Genomic DNA, 24596 nt, shown 5'->3' on the forward strand with positions numbered 1-24596 from the left:
TGCCATAGCTGACTCTCATGTCCTTCTCTTTTAGTGCAGCTTCGCGGAGAAGAACGGAGATGCGATCTGCTACTAGATGGATGCATGCGCAAGTCGAGGAACTTGGAGTCTTCGAATCCAACGCGCAGACGAAGATATGCGTTGCGTCTCGAACCCGTTGGAAAGAATGACTTTGGCTAACGGGATTCGTCTTTTCTTTCCTCGCTGAACACCAAGTGCACAAAGGACTATCACCTTTGCAGACTCGTGGAGCGGACGAAGGACCCGATTTGTGCACAGCTTGCCTTGCACCTTGTGGTTCGAGAGTGGACGGATCGGCGACGAGTGCCTGTTACAATTTGCTCTGACAGCGTCGGCACCCGATCTCGGTCCTAATAAGTCCTCTTCACCGGCGGAATACTCTCCATCTCGCTCTTATCCAGTGTATCCATCACCACCCCGCGATACCCAATCTTCACCTCCTCTCCCACATCCCCCTGCCAACTCAACGTATGCTTCATCCAGCCCTTATCATCTCTATCCGGAAAATCCTCCCTCGCATGACTACCCCTACTCTCCTTCCTCAACAGTGCCGACTTGGCCGTCTGCGCCGCACACGTCAGGAGATTCCGCATCTCCATTGTTTCGATCAGGTCGCTATTCCAGATCATACTCCGATCTTTGACGCTGAGCCGCGTGTTAAAGTCTTTTTGCACATTTTCCAGTCGAGCGACGCCTTGCTCTAATGCTTCTTGCGTGCGGAAGACGGAGATGTCTGCTTGCATGACTTTTTGCATGTCCGAGCGGATTTCCGCTGATAATTTATCTCCGTCTGCGGTGCGGATACTCTCCATATCCCGCACGGAGTTCATCCCGATGTCCTCAGGAGCTTTCTTATGCGGCATACCCTTTTCGTTCTTCGACGCAATATCGAGGGCGCAAGCTCGGCCAAAGACAACGATGTCAAGCAGAGAATTCGCACCGAGACGGTTCGCGCCGTGGACACTGACGCACGCGACTTCGCCGGCGGCGTAGAGTCCTTCAACGGGCTTCTCGGCGCCGGTGATGGGGTCGACGTTGAGGACTTCGCCTTTCCAGTTTGTGGGGACGCCGCCCATGCAGTAGTGGACTGTTGGTAAGACGGGGATGGGGTCTTTCGTGACGTCTACGCCGGAGAAGACGCTCGCTGTCTCTGCGATGCCGGGGAGTCGTTCGTAGATTAGTTCCTTCGGAAGATGGGATAGTTGCAGGTAGACGTGGTCTTTGTCAGGTCCGCAGCCTCGTCCTTCTCGGATTTCCATGTTCATCGATCGAGAGACTACGTCTCGGGAAGCGAGGTCCTTCGCTGTCGGAGCGTAGCGCTCCATGAAGCGTTCGCCGGAAGCGTTGAGCAGATATCCTCCCTCACCGCGGGAGCCTTCAGTGATGAGCACGCCGGCGCCGTAGATTCCTGTTGGGTGAAATTGGATGAATTCGAAGTCTTGGTTAGGAAGTCCGGCACGGGCGGCCATGGCCTTGGAATGGGGTGTTAGCCGCGGGCAATATGGCTATTTGAGACAAGACTTACGTTCCCATCTCCAGTCGAGGTATGCGCAGAAGTGCAGGAGAAATACGTCCGTCCGTAGCCACCCGTCGCCATGACCGTGTTCTTCGCGAACACACGATGAAGCGTGCCGTCTTCCATGGACATGCACAGCACACCCACACACGCTCCATCCACCATCAGCAGATCAATCGCAAAATACTCGATGAAGAAATTCGTGTTGTGCTGCAACATCACCCAATCAGTCTCGCACTCCTCACTCCACACGCCCTTCAGCAAAACTCACCTTAACACTCTGCCCATAAAGCGTATGCAACATCGCATGCCCCGTCCGATCCGCCGCACTACAACACCTAACCCCTTGTCCTCCCTTCCCATACTTCAAACTCTGCCCTCCCAACGCTCTCTGATAAATCCTTCCATCTTCCGTCCGACTAAACGCCATGCCATAATTCTCCAACTCATACACCGCCTTTGGCGCCTCCCTGCACATATAATGAATCGCGTCCTGATCCCCCAACCAGTCACTTCCTTTCACCGTGTCGTACATATGCCACCTCCAGTCATCTTCCGTCATGTTGCCCAACGCGGCGTTGATGCCGCCTTGTGCGGCGACAGTGTGCGAGCGTGTGGGGAAGAGTTTGGTGATGCAGGCTGTTTCGAGGCCGGATTCGGCGAGTCCGACGGCGGCGCGGAGACCGGCTCCACCGGCGCCGAGGACGATGGCGTCGTAGTGGTGGTCGATTATGGGGTGGTTTGTGGAGGAGGAGATGGCGGAGCCGGAGGCTGTGGTGGCGCGGCGGCGTTGAGGGAGTGTGAGGTGGGTGCGACGTTGAGGGATGGTTGGAGGTGTTCGTCGTGGTCGTCGTATTGCTGGGCTCGAGCGGTGGAGGAGGGAGGAGGTGGTGAACGTGGAGGAGCGCAAGCAGTCTAGGAATACTCGTTGGGCCATGGTGGAAATGTGGCTACCCTATGGGTAGGACTTTGAGGTCTGTTCTTCGTGAGGCCTTGGTCTGCGTGTATGTGCTGCTGTCGTCTTGTTTGGCCACCGAATCGCGACTCAATGGCTCTATACACTCGCCTCTTGCAGCTCAATCGTTCAGTTCGAGAGCATGCGAGTTCACGACGAGATCGTTTCAAGAGTAACAAGAGGGAAGATCGAGCAGGAGAGGAGAAGGATGCAATTGAGTCAAAGAAACAGTCAACACATAACTTAGCCCACTGTTCATATCACAGCTCGCCCAAACTGTTCGAAGCCGGTTGATGCGGTTGACGTGTAGCAGATCTATCCTCGGTGAAGCAGTGAAGTTCCTCATTCGTCCCCCGCGATCTGGGGTAGTCTCAGAAGCACAGACCCTCTTGGCGAGCACTAACCTCTTCGAGCGCCTCGCCTGAGAGGGTCTGAGGGCCCAGCAGCGTTTTTAGGTAATGCTATGTAGCGCCGCGACATCGAAAATTCAAAACTACTTTTATCGCATAATTAAGGTATGTATAAGAAGCTGCATATCGATCTAATTGCACTGCTATAAAAATCATGCTATAATTCCATCGCTGTCGTACGCAGTAGGGGTATTAGTTTCTAACTAGTATCGCAGCTAGATTCTTATGCTAAAAGCTTAAAATTACTATACCTGTGTCTATTGCGCCCCTATATCCGTCGCTAGTACTATGTTATTTGTCCGCTATAGCAAGACGCTGCTACGCGCGTTCCTCCTTAGCCTTAATCGCTGCCGCCCTGCTCTGCTAATCCGCTAGGTTCTACTTCGTTAATAGCGGTTAATAAGCTCTTGGTCGTCGGCTAGAGCGACTACGTCCACTCGACTAAGTTGCTATAGTCTCGATACGGGGATGCTGTCCCGTGTTGCGATAAGTCGATAGCGCTGTGCTACGAGGCGCTGGCCGCGTTATGAACAGGTTGTTAACTTGGGCAGGCTATAGATTCCGGGTCGTCCGCCTAGCATCTCTAGTATTACGTCCGTTATCTAGCCTTATCCCTAGCCTCCCCTCTACGCGCTGTCCTAAACGTAATTCTTATATCTTATCTATATAGTAGTAGTCAGAGCTTCCTACATAGTATCCTAAGCCTCTGTATCGCGACTGATCGCGGTTGTCGGATAGGCGCCGTACTAGAAGATCGTATACGGATTCGAAGTCTTGTTCTTACGCTATACGCTCGTCCTGCTACTACGCCTGGCGCTCTTCTTCTAAGTAGTTCCGGAAGGCGCGTAACTTTCGTAGACCTTACTTCGGGTAGCGGTTAACACTACGATAGACTAACTAGTCGTCTGAGGAGAAGCATATAGTGTCTGGCGAATATTAGTATAGTTCGGATATTTGCCTAGGTAGCTAAGGCATGCTTACTAGTCTCGCTTAATAGTTGTTAATGTTAGTGTTCGAGAGAAGTCTTAGGGGCTCTTACGGGGTTGTTTTGTATGCTATTTAGTCGCCTGGCTACGCGGCGCAACGTTAGCATCTCGTTAGTGAATTCTGTTAGCTGCTAATTGCTATTCGCACGTAGCTGTCGACTTATCTACGTTGCCGGCCTTTATCTAATAAATAGTTATGCTAAAGTGCTATAAGAATAGTAATCGCCTTACGTGTTCTATAATCTTACGGCGAACTCTATTGTTATATAGTAATGTTTAATAAAAGGGAGCCTTACGTTTGCTAGAGCACTAGTAAATAAGACGGTTCGGGTTATAAAGGCACTAGGGTTGTATTAAAAAGGACTTAACTATAAGCATGCTTTTAACTTATAGGGCTATCCTATCGATAGGTGGAATTAGACAGCGATGTTAGGACTTGCAGTCTACCGCCGTCCGCGTTATGTCTCGTCTCTACTCCTATCTTATGTAGGAGTTACGATGCGTAAAATCTAATACTCGCTTAGTAATCGCTCTACCCGTAGGGCTATCCTGACGACAGGCTAAGTTCGATGCTGCTCTGCTAAAGTCGCAGCGCAATACTAGTAAATGTAATAAAAGTACTAAAATCCAAGTTAAAACATCTGCACGCTCCGTAGTACCCTCCTATTATCTACACCTGTCGCTCCGTTTCTTAGTAGTCGCGGTAGCGACCGCCCTAGCCAGACTCGCGGCGCTTCTGCTTTCCTACCTTAGTAGACGTATTAGTAAGGTCCTAGGTCGTGTCGTCCTTACTAAGATCCTTTATGCGCGTATCCTAATCCCGAGGCTTGTATGCTCGACGAGCTAGTGCCTCCGCCGTACGAGGCTTTACTACACTTAATAGCGCAACTAAGCGGCTGCTACGGCTACGGAACCTGTCGAACATCCCTATCGCTCTAGTCCGGGGTTCCGGTTCTACGCTAGGATCCGGGCTGAAACCTAAGCCTAAGTTTATGTCCGAGAAAACACTACCCTTCTTCTTCTTGCTAGGTGTCTTATCTACCTTCGAACTAACTATCCTGCCGTCCTTAAAGGGGGGACGGCTAGACGTCTAGATCCCCTCGAGATCCTTATCTAAGTCCTCCTATACAAACTCTAGCGAGAGTTAGGAAGTCTTCTTAGAGCGGCGACGACGTCGGCGGCTTACTAGCTAATCGTCTACCTCTATCTCGTCCGCCTAGGGCTGCTAGGTAGTGCTCTACGAGCGGGTAATGCGGCGCTAATTACGCGCGAAGTCTTTAGGCTCCCTCCTTAGTTCCTCTAGCTCCTCCTCTATCCTACTAGTTGTCCTCTAAGGCGTCTTCTTCTTCGGACTCGCAGTCTTTATTCTTAGCCTCGAAATGCCCGATCCTATCGACTAAGCATCTCTAGCATCGGACTTAGATAAGTTCCGGAGCTCTTAATTACGTAGTATCGACCGATACTCCTCTACTCCGTCCTTTAATACGCTCTTAATCCGTCTAATGTATGTAGTAGCATCGTCGTTCCGGCTAAAGGTAAAGGGAACGCTTAGCATACCTACTATGCGGTTAGTTACCCGGATAGAGTCGTCTAAGGTAGGATAGGTAACGGAGTTTAGGATACTAGCACTATCGTCGAAGATCTCGCTAATATGCACTTGCTAGGTAACTCTGTTTAGCAATAACAACAGCTAAGTTTCTTCTCGCTTGCTACCTTTGCTCGCACGCGATACGCGCTTCTTTACCGGGACTATGCTAATGCTATATAAGTAGTAACTACTATTAAGTAGGCAGTTTGTATAGGCGCCGCCGAAGAGGAGAGATTTACTGTCTGGCGCGGGAAACGTAAAGCAGCCGTTAACTAGGCCTTTCGCGTCTAAAGATGGTCCGCATTAGTTGCAGCTACGTTAACCTACCTTATCGTCTAGCTCGCCTATTTCATTTGTACCCTTTATAAAGCTAGCTAGGATAGCGCTAAGCTTCGTAGCGCTTCCCTATAGGTTAACGTTTATGTCGCTGCGCAGACGGTCCTTAATTTCCTACGGGCTAATAAGCCTCGCCTAGCTTGCTAAAGAATCTAGGATAGACTCTAGTTCGCTATAAGGGCGACTATTTGCATAAGTCGACAGGATAAACTCTCTACATTTTTGCACCGCCGCTCTATCCTCCTATAATAGAGCCTAGTAAAGCTTTCTAATAAACTCTGCGATGCTCTCCTTCGTGTGCTCGACTCGCTTACAGCCGAACTAATGCTTCTACAGCTACCTTATAACGGCCTCGTACTCCTCCTAGTCTATTCCGGATAGCGTATTGCCCTAGCTCGCTAGGCGCTCGAGACCGTCGCGGATAATCTTCGCGCGTTTTCCTAAAGTCTCGGACATTTCGGTAGTACTGTAGTCTTATTAGTCTTTAGATTGTAAATCGCGGTAAATGTTAGGAAGTTATAAGCTTATAATAGCTGCTTCTAATAAGGCAGCGCAGTTACGAATAGTGGCCTGCTCGACGTAAGCGGACGATAGCGGATAGTGTGGCGGATGGTGTAATAGATAGTGTAATAGATAATGTAGTAGATAATGTAAGGAAGGCAGAAGGGGAAGGAGGTTAATAAAGGATAGAGAAAGAAGATTAAGAAACGAGGTTAGTAGGGCTATAGATATACGCAGGTTGCCCTCTATGTAGCCAGCACAATTACCGCTTTCGAGTCGGCTAGTTAGTGCGTTAGCTAGCTCGTAAATTCACTACGCGGCCCCTCCTGCGCGTATAACAGCGCGTGATAGGTTTGCTGTCGCGCCTTGCACGTAGGTATTTAAGGAGCACGATATTACTTATCGTCGCGGTTAGGTCACATAGTTTACTAGGCTTACTTTAGCAGTAAGATCTTAGCCGTAAAGTTAGTTATATAGCTTATTAGCCTCGCTCCGGTAGTAAGGACTTAATAGTAACTTTAGCTATTCTAGTAGTACTAGGAATTATAAGGTGTGCGGTATAGCCGGATCTAAGATTCATTCCGGTCTACGGTTCAGACCTCGTCTTATAGCTCCTCTTATGTTTACGAGCCTCGAGGCTATGTTAGACTCCTTAGTCCGTGTATATGTACTAGGCCCGCCTACTTTAGCGTAGGCATAATGTAAGTCCTAGACTCCGGCGTTACAGCAGCTCGGATAATAAGTATAATACAGATAAAGAAGCTGCGCTCCTGTTTATAACACTACTAGGTTTTACGCAACACCTAAGTAATATAAGGCGATAGCTAATAGGGATACTAAGGTTTAATTTAAAGAATGTATCTGGCAACTTGCTGTCGACCTACAGGGCTATCCTAACGACAGGTACGAACGGACCTTTAATAACGGGCTTGTGGTCTATTGCTAATTAGCATATCGTGTTAGAGCGACTGCCGTTCGTAAAATCTAAGGCGCAATGCGCTAAACAAATGCTAAGAAGCGGTTGCTAGTCCTGCAGGGCTATCCTAACGACAGGACGGTAGCATAGTAGCTACGTAGGTAATAAAGCAAAACGCGAATCCAAAATAGTAGTGTAGGCGCTATAAATTAAGCAAGCTCTAGTATCTTAGTATAGCTATCTAACTACCGCTTACGGCGGCGATTACTCTTGTCTACTTTGTTGCTCCTACTAGGCCTTATAGTGCCTATAGGCATAGACTCTATAGTAACGTCTCGGTCCCCTCCGGCGTCGACTATCTCCTCGTCTGAAATTTGTCGCGGCTTATAGACCCTCTGCCTAGGCGGCTGCGAGGCGCGAGGCTAGGAAGGCTAGGTTACTATACGACTCTTATTACGACTACTTAGCAAGCTGCTAAAGATATTGCTTATTATTAAAGCTTGCTTCTTCGCTAGCGTAGTCTCCGGCTTAGGGCTGCTAAACAGGTCGGTAAGTGCTAGTTTCTTCCTTCTAGATTTCCGGGCCGAAGGGACGACTAGATCGTCTTTATCTTCGACGTCTATTTCTCTAAAGCTGCCGGGCAAATTCTTTCGATCCGAGCGGCGCCTAGAACAGTCCTCGTCGATAGGAACCCTCCTGCCTTAAGTTAGTCGCTCTAATCTCGTGCTCCTATACTACTTACGCTCTTGGACCTTAGCCTTCGGTATGCTAAACACTAGCATAGAGTCTTTAGATCCGGATAAGGACACCTGTCTCTCCTCGGCCGCGGCTATCTTAGTTTAGTCTCGAGCTATAGCAGCATTCCTAATAGCAGTCCGACATGCTTCTACAGTCTTAGCCGCTACACTTTCTATCCGACCGACGTAAGCCTCCGCAGTATCGTACTAGCTAAAGACGAATAGAATGTTAAGTGTACCTACTATGCAGTCTTCTTGTAGGATAGAGTCGTTCGAAGTAGGATAGCTAACAGCATCTAGGACACTATCTCTGTCGAAGATGTCTGCAATGTTAACTTCGGCTAGGACGCGTCTAAGTAATGCTAATAGCGGATCGTTACGCCGTCTAGTTAACGTATTAGCCGTGTTTTTAGATGCTAGCCTATCGTAAACTCGCGATAACTTCCTTCTACTAATGCTGTATCCCTTCTTATTGCCGTCTAGCAGGCAGTTAGTATACGCGCCCGACTAGAGCTTAGACAAACTATCCGGCGCCGGGAATGTATAGTAGCCTTTAACGAAGCCTTTCTAGTTATCGTATAGACTGCATTAGTCGCAGCCGCGTTAACTATCCTTCTCCTCCGGCTCGCCTATACGCTCGGCACCTACTATAAAGCTTGCTAGGATCGCAGAAAGCGAAGTAGTGCTTACATACGGGTAGAAATCGTTGCGGCCGCGCATACGCGCAGCGATCTTGTCCCGGGGAATAAGCTTCGCCTAGTCGGCTCGGCTGTCGAGGAGAAGCATAAGTTCGGTGTGCGGTCTGCCAGAGGCGTATAACCTGGGTATAAATCTCTTAAGTAGATCTAGTATAGCACTATCCTCCTATGTAAGGACGCTATAAAGCTTAACGATAAACGCTATTACCTCGAGCTCTAATATCCGTATTTTTAGCTAGCTAAACCAGTTCGCCTATATCTAGATGCATGCCGCGTTGTACTAGTCTTAATTAGTGCCTAGTAGGGCTTCGCCAAAGTCGGCTGGTCGCTAGAGACCCGAGAGGTTTCTGCCGCTCGTAGGAGTGCTTATAGTAAGCTAGTATTCGAGTTCGCGTGCGTTCGCGAAGGTAGGTAATAGAAGAGATAGTTAATTAGTAGATAAAGTGGACAAGAGAGTAGATAAGGAAGTAGATAATAAAGTAGAGTCGAGATGTTGTTAGTAGATAGAAGAGTTCCGAGTAATAATGTCGATAGGGCGGTAGATATACCGGGAGGTACCTGTGTAGTTAACACAATTAATGCCCGTGAATTTCGGTAAATTAGCTGACAATAGCAGGCGCATAACAGCGCCCTGCTGCGCCCGGTTTGCTCCTATGTAGCACGTAGCGACTGGCGAAGTAACTAACATTACTCTACCTCGCCTTGTTATAAAAGCTCTAATTCGTATCCGTCTATTAAATCCTAGGATAACATAATAAGTCCAGGTGTTAGGTCGGTCGCTGCCGCTCGTTATAAGTAAGGGTCCGTCCTTAGGTCCGGAAGCTCTATACTAACAGACAATAAGGGCTAGTCGGCCTGTACAATCTGTTGTCCTTTAACTACTACGTTCTTATTAAAGCGTTCTAGACAGCTAATATTCTTAACTAGAGTTACTAGGTTCTTAACACCTATAGCATATAGGTCTATAGCGTAAAACTAGGCTACTACGTTAGGATCCGGATCGACTTCTTTGGTCTTTAACGTCTCGTCCTAGTATGCCGCTGCGACAGCATGCACCTCTTTAACTGATTTTAGGGACGTGTGCTTTGTGTTTGTAGACTCCCCGAAGCTAGCCTCTATAACCTCTCGCAGATAGCTAGTATGCATTGCTAAGAGGGTTGCCTCTTCTAGTTAATTCTCGACGTCGAATGTCCTATTATAGCGGCTGCTAATAAGAGTCTTTAGGTATCGATTAAGGAACTCGTTTGCCCGGTTAATCTCGAACTAACTATCCTCGGCACCCGCTATGTTTACAAACCCGTTCGCTAGCATCGCTCTTTGCAGCACCGGATCTAACGCCTTAGAATCGGTTAGCTATTTTATCTATAGTATAATAAAAGCGTAATTCTTGTGGCTGCGTGCATAGAAGATTAGGATATAGCAGTTAACGACTCGACGCAGTAGGCTAATATCCGCATATTTAACAGCCCGGCTAAGTATATAATACATCTCGACGATATGCAGGAATCGGACATAGTTTCTCTGCTCTTCGTTTCTATCGATCCGGGCAGCTGCCTTTTTAGTCGCCTTTGCCTTCTTCCCCTGCTGCTTCTTCGAGGAGTACGAATTCTTTGCCTTCTAAGTGTTAGCTTTAATAGCATCGGGTTCTAGGCAACGAGCAGATAGCAAGAACACCTTCTTATACACCTTTCCGACTAGACCTATAAAGCCGTCGGCTAACAGCGCCTAGATGTAGTTAGATATAACATGCCTCTTAGGAACTACCGGGTCGATTTCTTTATACACGAATGCTAGCACCCTTGCATTAAAGCTGTCGAGTGTTAGTCGTTCTAGGTGGCTATGCGGCGCGTAAAATGATAGACATATCTTCCGCTCTATTATCTCCCGGTATACTAGGAGTAACGATTTAGCCCGGCAGCCCTCTCTGCCGTTAAAATTGTTCTCGATTGCCTATATTAGACACATCTTAAGGTAGAAGAGCCTAGGCAATAGCAGTACCTATTGCATGCGGTTAAAATCGTCCTTATTCTCCTGGGACTCCTTTAGCTACGTCCGCATGTTGCTTACGGAGAGCTGATCGCTGTACATTAGTAGAATATACCTAGAGGGGTTATACGCACTACCCGTAAAGTCCTCGACTAGCCGTCGAATACGTAGAATGTCGTCCTTAGCATGTTCTCCGTCCGTAGGTAGTCGATTACGAGTGCTAGGGGGCTAGTCTCGACTAGTAGGAGGCGGATTCCGTAGCGTAGGGAGGCGGTTCTACAAGGTAGGCAGCTAGTATTATAAGCTAGGAGGCTAACTCTACGAGGTAAGCAGCTAATATTGCAAGCTAGGAGGGCAGCTCTGCAAGGTAGGCGGCTAATATTGCGAGCTAGGAGGGCAGCTTTGCGAGGTAGGCGGCTAATATTATAAGCTAGGAGGGCAGCTTTGCGAGGTAGGCGGCTAATATTACGAGGAGGGGGGCTGAATTTATGTGCCGGGACGATAGTTATTAGCTATAGGCGACTGATTTGGAGGAGCGGGCACTTAGGTCTGCCTAGTAGAGGGCTAGGTCTAAGTAGTAGGAGGGCGTTCGTAGCAGTTAAAATTACTAGGGCGGCAGATCTAGTCCGCGTTCTGTCCTTTAACAGCCTGTTCGTATAATTCCCTAAGCTTAAGTTACTCCTCTAGTATATTCTCTATAACGTTATAAGTGCCTTTGGTCGTGCCCTCTTGTTCGTAGATTAGATTTATAGTAGTACTAATAGTTTTCTGCTTTACTATACGATTAAAAGCCGGGAATTAAGGGAAGCCCTTTACTTTAGTCTAGTCGATGCCGTTAGGGTTAGCTTCGCTACCGGTAGCAGTATCTCTACTAATACTAGGGTCCTAGCTAATATTCTTCTTCTTCTTCGGTTTCTTTTTTAAAACAGAATCGTTAGATTCGACACCGAATGCCTGTGCAACGTCGGCTAGATACACCCTTGCTATAGCGCTTGCGATTAAGTAGAGTAAGATCGCCTTCTGCTAAGCGTCGTGCTAGTTGCCCGGGCTATCTAGGATGTCTTGTAGCTAAAGCGGCCTGTCCTCTCGGAATAGTTCTTTCTTTAGGCCTAAGCATAGTACCTCGATGCTCTTAAACTATTTTACGGTAGTAACATGTTTTAGGACGTCCCGCCTGCCGAAGCTATGCTAGCCGACGCGGGCAAAGTAGTCTAGGTTGTCGAATATACTATAGGTAAGGTTAGACCGGCCGAATGCCTTAATACAACCGGCAGCTAGGTCGTAGAGCATCCGGTTACAACGGTATATACTCTTTAGGTATCCGCATATACCTAGTCTAGCTAGGACCGCAAGAACGCGACGTTTGACACCTTAACTCTGCAGGTACACTCCTAACTGCATAGCGAACTAGTTCCCAGATCGAGGATGTCTTATGCGCAGAAGTATACTAGAAATAAGACTAATGCGGCGGAGCATTAACTTAGAGAGATCCTAAGTTGCCGGCAAGCCTAAGAGCTCCTTTACGAGAGCCTAAATAGATAGGACGTACTAACCTATAGCTACTACCGCGTCTCTATAATCTAGTTCTTCTGCGGGTAGTTTTCTGTCCTAAGACCTGAATTCCTATATAGACTTAGCAACAGAACCTATATATGCTAATATTACTTACCTTCCGTCCCTTTAGATCCTCGAGCTCTTTCGCTAGACTCGCAGCACTTAGCTACTTACTATTAGACATATATAGTGCGATGCACTCTACTACTTTATCCTCCTACAGAATCCGTGCTAACTTTACCGCCCTAGTAGCCGCCCGCTCGCCCTAGTTAGGTATATTTCATTCTTTCTTAGTCGTTATATAAAGCGTTAGGAAGTCCTCGAACGACAGGTGCTGCCTGCGAATAGTCTGTAGTATAAAGTCCACTTTCTCGCGAGCAGACTTCGAGTCGCTATGCTAGTTGTTCCCTCTCTTCCTCCTAGTCGGCTTAGGTTTCGTCTACTAGCTAGCTTTAGTTATAGGTGGCGGCGAGCCCTCGGGCGAATTAGATAGCGACTAGAGGGTAGGTGGACGAGGACTACGCATACGGCGAGAACTAGAAGCTAACTGTTGTTAATCTATATTGTAAGATATTAATATTAACTTAGCTTAAGATAAGGTCGACGACAGTGTTAACTAATGTTAACTAAGAGCCTAGTAGCTAAAAATACACTTATAACTTAGCATTCTTAGCAAAACAAACTACCTAGCGCCGACTACCTCTTCTCTCTATTTAGCTTATCTATATAACTATTAATCTACCCGAGTCGATGCCGCTAATGAACCCCGTTTACGACCCGCTTCCTACCTCGAGATGTTTCCGTAGTTATAGGCGACTAGGCTGCTTCGGAGGATGCTAGAGAAACAGGAGTAGGCGCACAAGAGCCTCGACGATTAGGATCTAATTCTGTGCCGAATCTGCGTACCGGCGAGGCTCGGGCGATAATAGGACTAGAAGCCGCGCTCTTGCCCTTCCGAGAGCCTACCGCCGTAAGGCTAGGAACTGCCGTAGGAGGTAGAGGCTGGGCGCTAGCAGATAGGCCGGGAGCAGGCAGAGGAGGAGCTTTCGCCTTCCCTCGGCGGCGCTTAGAACTAGTAACGACTAAGGAGGTAGGCGATACCGGGGAGGGTGTACGAGCAAGGACTAAACGAGTACTACTAGTAGTAAAGGCGACAATACGAGGGTCCGGAGCACTAGCAGACCTTACTTCCTAAGAGGCTGCGAAACAATCCTATTCTCGACTAGAAGAGGCCTCTTCTCGTCGGAGCCGCTAGCGCTAGCGCTCCTCCTAGCGCTCCCTCTCCCGACCCTCGCGCTTAGTCGCAAGCTCCTATAGCCGCTAGGCTTTAATAGACTCCGCGACCTTGCGCAGGGTCGACAACTGTAGTACCAGTATGTCGCACAACTTAGAAGAGACTGCGAAGTCGATACCTACATAGAGTCCCTAGATCCGGCTATAGCTAAAATCGGGTAGCGCGTCCTCTACACTGTACGCTTTAGCGAGGTAGTTAACTACATACGAAGGTAGTAGAGACCTAGGAACTCCCGGAAAGACGGCGTTGCTATAGTATAACTAAGCGGCTCCGGACTCCTATTTAATTAGACTATCGCGGATCGACTTAAGGTATAGCTAGGTAATGCTTGCCGCCGTACGAGTACCTAGATTAGTCGCCTATTCGAGCACATAATCCGAAGGCAGAGCGGACGCCGGCGAGCAGATATCGCAACAGACACGTCCTGCTACTAGCCTAGGTACCTCGGAAAACAACTTAAGTGCCGCAACGCGGCGATAAGACAGTAGAAAGGACGTGCTGCTTAGCGGACAAGCGTTAACAAACTTCTAGACACATCTATCTATCTTGTCGCGCTTCTGCTAATTCGTTAGTTTACCCTTCTTTTTCTTCGACTAGCTAACCTAAAGAGGCTTATCGATATCTAAACTAGCGTCTAATAGGCAATCTATGTTAGCGTTAGAGCTTGTAGGCGTTGCGGTATCGTCGTCTGCTTAGCTCTGCTATCTCGTAGGGACCTAAGAGTCCGGCGGCCTTTGTATAACCCGATTACCGAGCATCTACAGATTATATAGGAACATAAACGAACTAGCTCCCTATTTTCGACTGTCTCGGACTACGCGGCTAGTACGCTGGATAATAGTATGCATAGTGCCGTTTATAGCTAGTCGGTACTGCACAATGCGTTTAATATTAGGTAAGTTAACCCCTAGGCTAAGCGCCTTAGTAGCTAGAAGGATGCGGATGCGGGAGTTAGGCTTCTAGAACTCTTGGATAACATTTGCCTAAGTCCTCCTTACGGTCCTGCCGTAGTAAGTCCTTACGAGCTAGTGTACTTCGTCCGAACTTAGCTAACTAGGATACCTTACTTAGATATAGGCCCGGAGACTAGTAGCAGCGGCATAGATGCCGGCACGGCTGTTAATAAAGACGACCGTCTTCTCTACGCTCTAAGGTCTAGTAACGCCGTCCGGGCCGACTAGGTCTGCGAGCAGATACTAAAGCGCCCGCTAGTTCGTTAGTATCCTATCCGGAATAGCACAACACTACATCGATATCTCTAGCCGATCGATTGGATCGCGAATAAGCTAAGTGTCCGGGTCGAACCCGGCCGCCTCCTAATATTTAAGCAGAGTAGACGCATTAAGCATCGCAGAGTAGCCGTAAAACTTTACCTACTCGTAAAGTATAGTCCGGAGGTTCTTTAGCTAGGTATACTATTTCCGGAATCCTCCTCCCTTAATGCCCTACTAGTAGACGAGATAAAACTTATCGCAGACGAGTATTCCTAGCCTTTTCCGCACGTCGGTCCTTATTATAAGCTTCCGGAACTAGGACTGCATAGCTATCTCTAGAGACAACATTAAGTAGGTGCACCTGCTAGAATACAGGAGTTTCTAGTCGTCCGCCGTAGCACTAGCCTTCGTATTATGTATTAGTATAACTAGCTTGCCTCCTATGCCTTCGATCCTTTTAAACTATTCCCTGCTAATCTAGTTTAAGGGCAAGATTAGGATCGACATCTTGTTGCGGATAATAGGCTATACCTAGAAGACGAGGCTCTTGCCTACGGACGTAGCAGCGATCTAGACAAGATCTCGGTTGTTAAATAGCAGCTAGTAGAGTGCCCGGACCTGCGGCGGGCGAGCGTAGTAGGGAAGGAGGAGTCGTACCGCCTGCTAAACTAAATGCATCTGCTAAGCGGTAGTTATAGGTAGCCCGCTGTCGACAGGGATAGGCTCGTCGATCGCCTAGTTAATTGCATTGCGCACCTAAAGAAACGCCCGCCGGCGCGACAGTACAAACAGACTGCTAACTATGTCTTTAGGTATCTCGAGGGTTAGCTTGCCGTTAGCGCCTACCGGACCGAGCTAGGTAGAACGTACAGCTTCTAAGTTAGTGTTTTGCCGCTATGCATTATGTAGCGCCTAAAGCACGACCTTCTTTATACCTGCGTTGTTAACCTCTACTAGCGTACGCAACAGAGCGGCGGTTATCTTAGCTACCTATTCGCGTCGCCTAGCGAAATAGATCCTTATATCCCCTCTACCTAGGACCTTCTATATAGACAAATCTTCCTCGGACGCCTTAACGGATACTTGCAGACTACCCTAAAGCCCTCCTACATCGTCGAAGTTACTAGGTACGTCCGAAAGCCTGCTGTTACTACCGTCGTCGTCGCCCGGGCACCTATCGAACTAGTCGAGTAGGGCAGCTATATGCTCGATATCTGCACTAGGAGACTACTCTTACGATCGATTTTCCTTAACGACCGACGTCCCTGTACTGTTCTTATCTTGTCCGGTACTGCTAGTACTAAAGCTGCTCGAGATATCGCTAGCGCAAGATTAGGGATTAGCAACCTTTAGTTGTCTATAGCGGGCCTTTAGGGGAGCTATTAGAGAATTAGGGACTGTAACTTTGCAGAGGGAGCGTATGCGGTTCTAGTAGATATAGTTTTGTTAGCATTAGTTGCTAACTGCGACCTCTAATAGAGCTCGCGTCCTACTATATAAACGCGTTGTTAAGATGCGAGGTACGCGAGCTCTATTAGAGGTCGCTATTAAGGAGGTATAGATAAATAAATAGCAGGAGGTTGTTTAGCAGGTCTAGTTGTACAAAGTTACAGTGTCTGAAATTTAAATATTATACCTAGTATCGCTATCGTCGCTACTAGCCGTTATTAATGCTACACTGTATGTTAGTAGTGTTTACATACTAATGCTGCGCTCTATTACGAAAAAAGCGCGTCTAGACCCTCAGACCACCTACAGTAGGGCCAGCTGCTTGCAGCTAATAGGCCCGTTAAGCGAGGTGGTCTGAGCGCCTGAGACTAGATCTGGGGTGGATCTGGGGGGCGTTTCTAGTAGATTATTCCCGGTTATGGCCGGACGAGGGTCCAATCGTGAATCTGGAGCGTATGATTGGACGTCTTCTGTAGTATCCTAATGCGTTCTGCTGTCTTATACGGAATGGTCATTGTTGCCTGCAAATTCGCCTAAAATACGGTAGTGGAGCTTTGCTTGATTGTACCAGAAGAAGGTGCTTCCATAGGTTTTCCCGACCAGCGAATTCCAAGTGTTCGACCTCGAAGGAGCAGTTCGTTGAAGATCCTATAGGCAAATGCGGCAAACCACGAGACCCACTACGATAGCGGCAAAATGGTAGTAAACTCGTATCGATATCCAAAATCTAGCTCCGAATCATCTAGATGATTATTCCCGGCCGGCCAGCAACGACTTGAAACAGCCTCCGGCCTTTTTCTTCTTCCATGGCCACCACAGCCTCATCCTTGGCGATCATTCTCAATCCGCCTTCCCACTCTTGCCACCCCTCCCTCGACTGACCGCCGTCGCTCCGTCAAAATAACTCGCCCCTGAGCTTCCTCCTCCAGCCTGACCATCCACGCCAACGCTCCCCTGCCTTCCCCTTCCCAGCTCATCTAGATCGTCGTCCTCTCCTCCAATCTCAAACTCGTCCGTCATCTCAATCAGATCTCCCACTCCACCCGCTCCCTTTCCAGGCGTGCCTACACTCGCTCTCGCTGCCCTTCTCTCTGCCGAAGGCGTCGTGACGCTCTTTGTTGCTAATCGCCTCACCCAGGATTCAATCGCGCCGCCGACATTTTCAAGATTCATGTGCATACCACCTGTACCACCTCCGCCGTGCGGATATGCAGGTGTATGTGACCCGGACGTCAGAGGAGTAGGCTCGTCGGTATAGAGCGGAACTTCCGGATGGTAGAGAGATTGCTGATTGCGAGGCGGAGCAACGTCGGGGAGATGTTTCGCGAAGATTTTGTTCAGCGAGTCTTGTGCTGGACCTGGGCATCGAACGGATTGGGACATTGTGCCGACGCCGCCGGGTCCGGAAAGGTAGGACGGGAAGTAGCCGTTGTTCGCGTTGGAGGGGCGCCGGGTGTGGGGAGGTCGGTTCTGCCGTGAAGGGGAGGGTGGCGGATGACCTGCATCGGATGTATTGCGGTTGAGATCGAGAGATGTGGATGGTGTCTCAGCATCGGACCAGGCGTTACTTTTCCGGCGTGCGGGAGGGAAGTATCCTAACGCTCGACGTGGTAGACGGGCGATTTCGGTGGGTTTGGTGTTGCCTGGGAGGAGCACCCACGAGTCGTGATGCCAATTCGCTTCGGTATCGACACTTGACCCGGCGTGAGAGTGAGTGGAAGTTGATTGAGAACGATCTCGTCCGGTAGTGAGCAGGCCAGGATTAGGCTGTGCCTGTGTGGGTGTGGGGACCTCCTCCGCCTGCATGCTCGACAAGCTCTCGCTCTCTGCACCCAGCAGATCCAACCCATCTGACGTCGGCTTGCCCTTCACACCACACGCGTCCACGGGTAATATCAATATCTGCCGCGTTTGCACTGTATCATTCGGCCACATGCGATTCGCTTTCCGCAAAGCGTTCGCAGAGATGTTATACCGTATCGTGATGCCTGCCAGAGTATCGTTCTTCGTCACATGGTGCACATAAACCAGCGCTTCTCGATCCTCCTCTCCTCCCGGCGGTGCTGAAACTGAATTGCGATCGTCTGAAAGCCGGCGTTTGAACTTTCCCATTGCATCAGTCGTGGCATAACTGCTTTCTTGCCTTGTCAACATGTCCATCCTCTTTTGCGCTCGCAATGCCGCTGCTTGCTCTTCGCGGGTGCCGGAGCCGATGCTGCTCGATTGCGGGTGGGATGTGGGTGCGGAGGGTCCCCATGAACTCGACTGAGGGTTGGTGGACTGTGATCTCACGCTGTGCAGCTTTCCTTGCGTTCGCCTCGATCGGTGTCGATTTGTCGTATCGGTTGCAGCAAGATCGCTCCCCAACAAATCCGAAGCTAGGCCTTGAAGTGTGCTCCATGAACTCCCCCATAGTCCTGCTAGTGAAGGTGAACTATCCCGTGTTGTCCTCTGACTGCCTGCCACTCCTCTCTTGACCGGTGATCTCGTCGAACCCAAGCCATATTGCCGCGGTGTTCCTGTCCCTGATCTTTGCGGATGTGCTGAAGGTATGGGTGAGGCAGGTCGACTGCCATATGGAGAAGGTAGGGGTGATGCGATACGTGTCAGGTTGGAGTGGTCGGGATCGAAGCTGGTCTCGTCGCCCTCGTCCAGACCGGATATCAGACGTTTGCCTCGCGGTCGCAAACTCGAGGAGGAGGCATGGGCGGAGCTCGTGCGGACATTGCTGGCGCTCATCGCCAACTACGCAGCGTCGCAGGGGGTGGGGCATATGGTGGGATGTAGGGCCAGAGACAACACAGTTGGTCGTCTGGAAGCGGCTCCTATAACCGGCGCATTACGTTCAGTCGGTCGGAGACACGGAGAGTGGAGAATGTGGTCCCTGAACGAACGGCGTGTTGGAAGAGTACGAAGGCGCGTTTTATGGCATGTGGTCGGATCTTACGGTATTGATACGGCGCTCGAGCTGCAGCGTCATGGGTCAGAGAGAGGTCCAGTCCGGTCTGCGCCGGCGTTTGAACCTCGAACTCAAAGCTCTCCTTTACAACAACCTCACTTCATGTTGTGCCATCACGACGAGTGTACACGGACTGCAAGTACAGACGAAGACTTGCCTTCTTGTTATCTTGAATATCATGGTGTCCGGGCCGCGTGTTGCTGTGTCAGCAAGCAAAGCACTGTTTTGGCCAGAATGGCGGCCCATTCGGATTCCTTTGATGAGACGTGTTTACTCGGCGGAGAGCAGCAATCGTGGCGAGGTCGGGCAGCGCGCTCAACACACCGCGATCAGTAACGGCCGCTCGGAATGACACTGGCGACAAGGTTTGACATCTCTTGCACTCGGACAAGCTGACTGATGGGTGAAATGTCGGATTCCCAAGATGTTGGACACGAAGCTAGGAAGCAACACCGACCCTAAGTGGAGGGCGAAGCTTCGCATGTGAGAGAGCACGCACAATGTTCCACTTCTTGCATGTGAAAGATACGGTACTGCTGATCTTCACAATCTTCACCATCGCCGTGTCACCTTGATCTTCTGGGCAGTCACCACTCGATCACCATGACGTACCCGTTCCATGGCAAACATTCTCGCATTCGCCATTTGCATCGAAATTGACTTCCGAAAAACACTCCAGACTTTGACAATAACCACGATCAATCCTCAAGCAACCTTCGTCAGAAGCACGATGGTTCAAACAGCCATCATCTCCGGCGGCGCTCGCGGCATCGGCCGCTGCCTCACTCGCCGCTTCCTTGAAAGAGGCTACAAAGTCTACGTTCTCGACATCGACAAGGAAGAGCTCTATCACACCACTCACTCGCATCTGAAAGGCTACACCGATACTCAAGCTCTGGGATCAAGTATCTGCGACCTGCGCAACGTCGACGACATTTATGACAAAGTCGGGAAGGCGGCCGTATTTCTTGGCGGTCACATCGATGTACTGGTCAACAACGGAGGGATAGCAAGTCCGCAGTGGAGAGATGGGAAGACGATGTTCGATCGCGAGACGGCCAAGGAGTGGCAGGCGTGAGTCCAGCGTCCTTCTTCATCTTGGTCACATGCTAACAATCCGACCAAGCTACGTCGAAACCAACCTCACAGCGCCCTTCATCGTCTCTCAAGCCTGTCTGCCATACATGGAACGCAAAGGCGAAGGTCTCCACGGACCCGTCCAAAACGACGGCCACTCCAACGCCGGACCCTGCATCATCCACATCGGTTCCTTCCGTGCTCACCGTAGCGACCCGAACCAGGAAGGCTACGCATCCACCAAATCCGGACTTCTGGGACTCATGCACAGTATGGCGATCAGTCTGCAGCCGAGGGGCATTCGCGTCAATTTGGTGGCTCCTGGACGAATCAAAGTCGCGCACGAGTCCAAGGCGGGAGATGAGGCAGGAATGGACTGGGAGGAGCAGAACGGGGAGAAGGATGTGGCGGATCATCCTACCAATCGCGCTGGACGGCCTAAAGATATTGCTGATGCTACCGAGTGAGTTGAGTCTGAAAGAATGTGTAGAAAGATGTGTGTGCTAATGTGTTGTTGTCAGATATCTTGTGAATGCTGGCTTTGTCACGGGACAGGAGATCACCGTGGACGGAGGAGCAACAAGGGTGAAGAAGTGAGGTGCAGAGCGTCGACCATGCTGAGTTTCAAGAACGAACGGCGTCATGCTATCGAGCGGTCTGATAGCAGGAACGAATAAACAGACCGAAGACGTGCTTCCCAAACACTCCGAGCTCAGTCATGGCAAGCCATATTACCAAACCCAACCATCGATTCGATGCTCAGTGGAAAGCCTGTTGCGGGCATTGTCAGTTCCGAGGTCTATCGCGGTCGTCCAAGGATTATGCTAATCAAGGGGAAAGACGTACCGCGCGAGCTGCGAGAGGAGCACGGATCGGCTGGTAACCGCCGTTGTGGCCGGAATCCTAAGTGGAAGGACTGTGGCCGTCATGCTGGAGTTAATGGGATTAGTCATATGAAAACGTGAACAATTCAGCATAGTTCCGAGGACATACTGGATCGCGAGCAGCGAGAGCACGTGGTGAGCCGCCGTCACCGCCATGGCCACCGTGGCCTCGGCCGTCTGGATTGTTTGGATCGTTCCAGACAGGTCCCTGAGGATCTGGGTCAGTCATACAGGTCTTGCCAACATGCGTTGGAAGGACTTACGCCGGCGATACGAGCAGCGAGAGCGCGGAGTGGGCCACCGCCGCCGTGGCTGGGAGGATATCCATTGTTGGGGTCAAACGGGTGTGGCGTGGGGTTATTAACCGTTTGCATTCTAGGAAGTTGCATCAGTTATGAACAAAACGATATGTCCAAGATGCGTTGGAAGGACTTACGCCAGCTACACGAGCAGCGAGAGCGCGGAGTGGGCCACCGCCGCCGTGGCTGGGAGGAGATCCATTGTTGGGAAACGGCTTTGGCGTGGGGTTATAACCGTTTGCATTCTAGGAGGTTGCATCAGTTATGAACAAAACGATATGTCCATGATGCGTTGGAAGGACTTACGCCAGCTACACGAGCAGCGAGAGCGCGGAGTGGGCCACCGCCGCCGTGGCTGGGAGGAGATCCATTGTTGGGAAACGGCTTTGGCGTGGGGTTATAACCGTTTGCATTCTAGGAGGTTGCATCAGTTATGAACAAAACGATATGTCCATGATGCGTTGGAAGGACTTACGCCAGCTACACGAGCAGCGAGAGCGCGGAGCGGGCCACCGCCGCCGTGGCCGGGATTTTTATCTCCATTGCTGGGGATATACGGCCTTGGCGTGGGGTTATAACCGTTTGCATTCTAGGAAGTTGTATCAGTTATGGACAAAACGATATGTCAAGATGCGGCGGAGGGACCTACGCCATCTACACGAGCTTCGAGAGCAGCAGCGGGTGGTCCGGTTGGAGCTGCGTAAGCAGCGGCGATGAAGATCGCGAGCGCGGAGGCACCGGTAAGCTTCATGTTGAAGTCGTCGAACGAGGAGTGCGCGAGCAAGAGGGATTTTTCTGATGAGAATCCGAGGAAAGACAGAAGTGTGGTGCTGACAAGGTGGTGGAGGACAAGACTACCTATGTAGTCGCTCGGATACGCTCGGTTGCCGGCCTGTTTGTGACAGTTGACAAGTGGAAAGGCTAATCAAGACCTTTCTCTGGTGTTCTCCAGTTGCAGGTTCCGGCCATTCCGCTGCCTGGCCCTGGATAGGATGGCGATACAGTAAGCAGTAGTGTGCCATTCAGAACTCAACAGCGGACATAACAAGGTGGTCACAATCGAAACCCAGGCTGTCGGTCTGAAGCAGTTTGGAATCTGGATCGCTGCCGAAAATCGTCTCGATTGAGGTTTCTCAACATAAGCACATCCATGTTGTATGCACAAGAGCAGGCAAGAGCACGAGATGGCAATGATAAAGAGATGAATACAGGCTTTACAGCTGAGAGTGTCAGAGATGAGGTCGTATACAGCCCTGATGGACAGGCCAAGACTCCTTGCACCGCTAACTTGGTGCAGTTAGTCGAGATTGGTCCATAGTGGCTGCTATTTACGTCCGCGTGGCCATGCTAGTTCATCGGCCGATGTGGAAACCATGAATTAATCTTGGCCAGCTCTACAGCATGTGAACGCATCGGAGTGCTCGGCGCTGGTGGGCACTTACAGGCTCAAGGGGGCCATGTCTGGGACCGGATTGGCCCACTTCCTTGTAATCAGGTCATTAACCTTAGACAAGGTCTGAAAGGCGAGCACTCCGATGCGATCACATGCTGTACACAAGACAGCCAGGTTCAGGGGGAACTGTATCCCCTGGTCGCGAGATCCGACCTCTCCGCGGAAGTCCAGAGGTCCTCGAAGTAATGGTACGAATCGAGTTCGCTGCACAGCATGCGGAAAATCGGAGAATCCGGAACATGACAAGTGATGGGAACTCCGCATGACTGTTACACGACAAACAATTGTCAGTATTCCACGCACCAAGTTGACCAGGCACAGTTCTTGCGATCCTGGGGAGCTCTCACGCCATTTCTTAGGAAGCCTCGGGGGATATAGATAGAGCACCAACCCTCTAACCGTATTTTCGGTTGAGTCATCGAAGTAGCAGTTCTGCCGGCTTAGACTGCATACGGAAGATTTCATCCGGGTCCTCAACCGCTCGTCGATTGATGTGAGGTAGGTGGCGATCGTTGTCGTGATGCATGTCCGCCGCTCTGTGAGTCAGGACACAGGTGTTCTCCTTTCCATTCCGGGTTCCATAACATCTCGCCTCCACCCACGACGTTACCCTCATCCATCTTCAAACATTCCTCCAAACACGCCACATTCGTCTTCCTGCCCATCCTTTCGATAAGCCTCCGCGTCCATCCTGCTCCTCACCTCCCTCTTCAATAGCGCCTTCTTCCAAGCCAACTCCTTGATCCGTTCGTACATCCTCGTCTCCGGATCACCACAAGCGACGGCGCCGCTACCTGTTTTGCGGGTCACCCCATCCGCCCGATGAACCATCAACGCAAGGAAAGCCTGCATGGTGTAATACGCATCGTTGCCAGCGCAGTGAAACGTGTTATCCTCGTATCCAATCTGCAAATGATCCAGGAGGCCTTGCAGCGAGAATCCTTTTCTTTGCGAGTCGCGGCTGAGGAGACATGTGTCGATGGCTATATCACGTTGTCAGCACGCATACAGTCGAGGTAGGTAGAGCGCGAGGAGCCAGATGACAGGATTAGGTCCGGTGGGAGAGGAAGAAAACTTACTGCCAACAACATTCTCAAACGCCTCAATCGGAACGCCAAGAACCCGCATAGTATGCAACTCCGAGCTAATACTATGTCCCACCAACACCATCTTCCTCCTTTTGTCACCTCTCAGCTCGTTTCGAATGACATCCGGTAGTTGGACAGAGTCAATTCGCACATACTCGCCAAACAAAAACTTTCCTCTCGAGCGTTTCGACGAGAGAGCGAGATCCATGCCTTGAATTCCAGATTGAAGGTTCTGAGGATGGAGTCTAGCCAGGCCAAATTCGGTTATGCCGCGGTTGTGGACTTCGCCTTCGAAGTCGATGGCGATGAAGATCGGAAGGTCGCTCGGTGGTAAAGAATTGGGCTGGGAAGTCATGGTGGTGACAAGGTCTGCGCAAGCTGTGTGGCCACGACGCTCGTAGTCTGCGAATTGCGCATGCTTCAACATACGTATGAGCAGAACCGTGAAGGCCGACATGCCCTGTTCGATGATTTGGTCGTGGTCGGCGTCGGAGAGGCGGAAAGCGGCGAGGTACGCTTTTATATCGTGATGCCACATCTCTCGCAACGACTCTCGTTCTTTGTCGTAGTACCAGGCTTGCCGCCATCTCCGCTGTTTGAGCTTGATGCTAGTTGTCGGGAGGAGATGTTTCGGGATGGTTTGCTGCGACTGTGGAGTCATGGTATCAACAGCGC

The 24596-nt window shown here is 50.2% G+C and overlaps 3 protein-coding genes across 3 annotated transcripts; 1 reads left to right on the top strand and 2 right to left on the bottom strand.

The window, feature by feature from the left end:
* Positions 1–307: 307 nt before the first annotated feature.
* On the bottom strand, positions 308–2474 carry MYCGRDRAFT_71498 (uncharacterized protein; the record flags this gene model as incomplete). Its single annotated transcript, XM_003853228.1, has 3 exons — positions 308–1493; positions 1547–1747; positions 1809–2474. 3 exons carry the CDS (start codon positions 2472–2474, stop codon positions 372–374), a joined length of 1989 nt encoding a protein of 662 aa, XP_003853276.1.
* A 14527-nt stretch (positions 2475–17001) lies between these two features.
* MYCGRDRAFT_109266 (uncharacterized protein) lies at positions 17002–19043 on the bottom strand (the record flags this gene model as incomplete). The annotated part of the gene is made up of 1 exon (XM_003853227.1): positions 17002–19043. One exon carries the CDS (start codon positions 18898–18900, stop codon positions 17002–17004), a length of 1899 nt encoding a protein of 632 aa, XP_003853275.1.
* An 807-nt stretch (positions 19044–19850) lies between these two features.
* On the top strand, positions 19851–20794 carry MYCGRDRAFT_40059 (uncharacterized protein; the record flags this gene model as incomplete). The annotated part of the gene is made up of 3 exons (XM_003853069.1): positions 19851–20194; positions 20247–20660; positions 20719–20794. The coding sequence occupies 3 exons, from the start codon at positions 19851–19853 to the stop codon at positions 20792–20794; spliced, it is 834 nt and encodes a 277-aa protein (XP_003853117.1).
* Between the last annotated feature and the right edge of the window lie 3802 nt (positions 20795–24596).

Source organism: Zymoseptoria tritici, chromosome 4 (assembly GCF_000219625.1).
Source record: "Zymoseptoria tritici IPO323 chromosome 4, whole genome shotgun sequence".
In the NCBI taxonomy this organism is placed as follows: Eukaryota; Fungi; Ascomycota; class Dothideomycetes; order Mycosphaerellales; family Mycosphaerellaceae; genus Zymoseptoria; species Zymoseptoria tritici.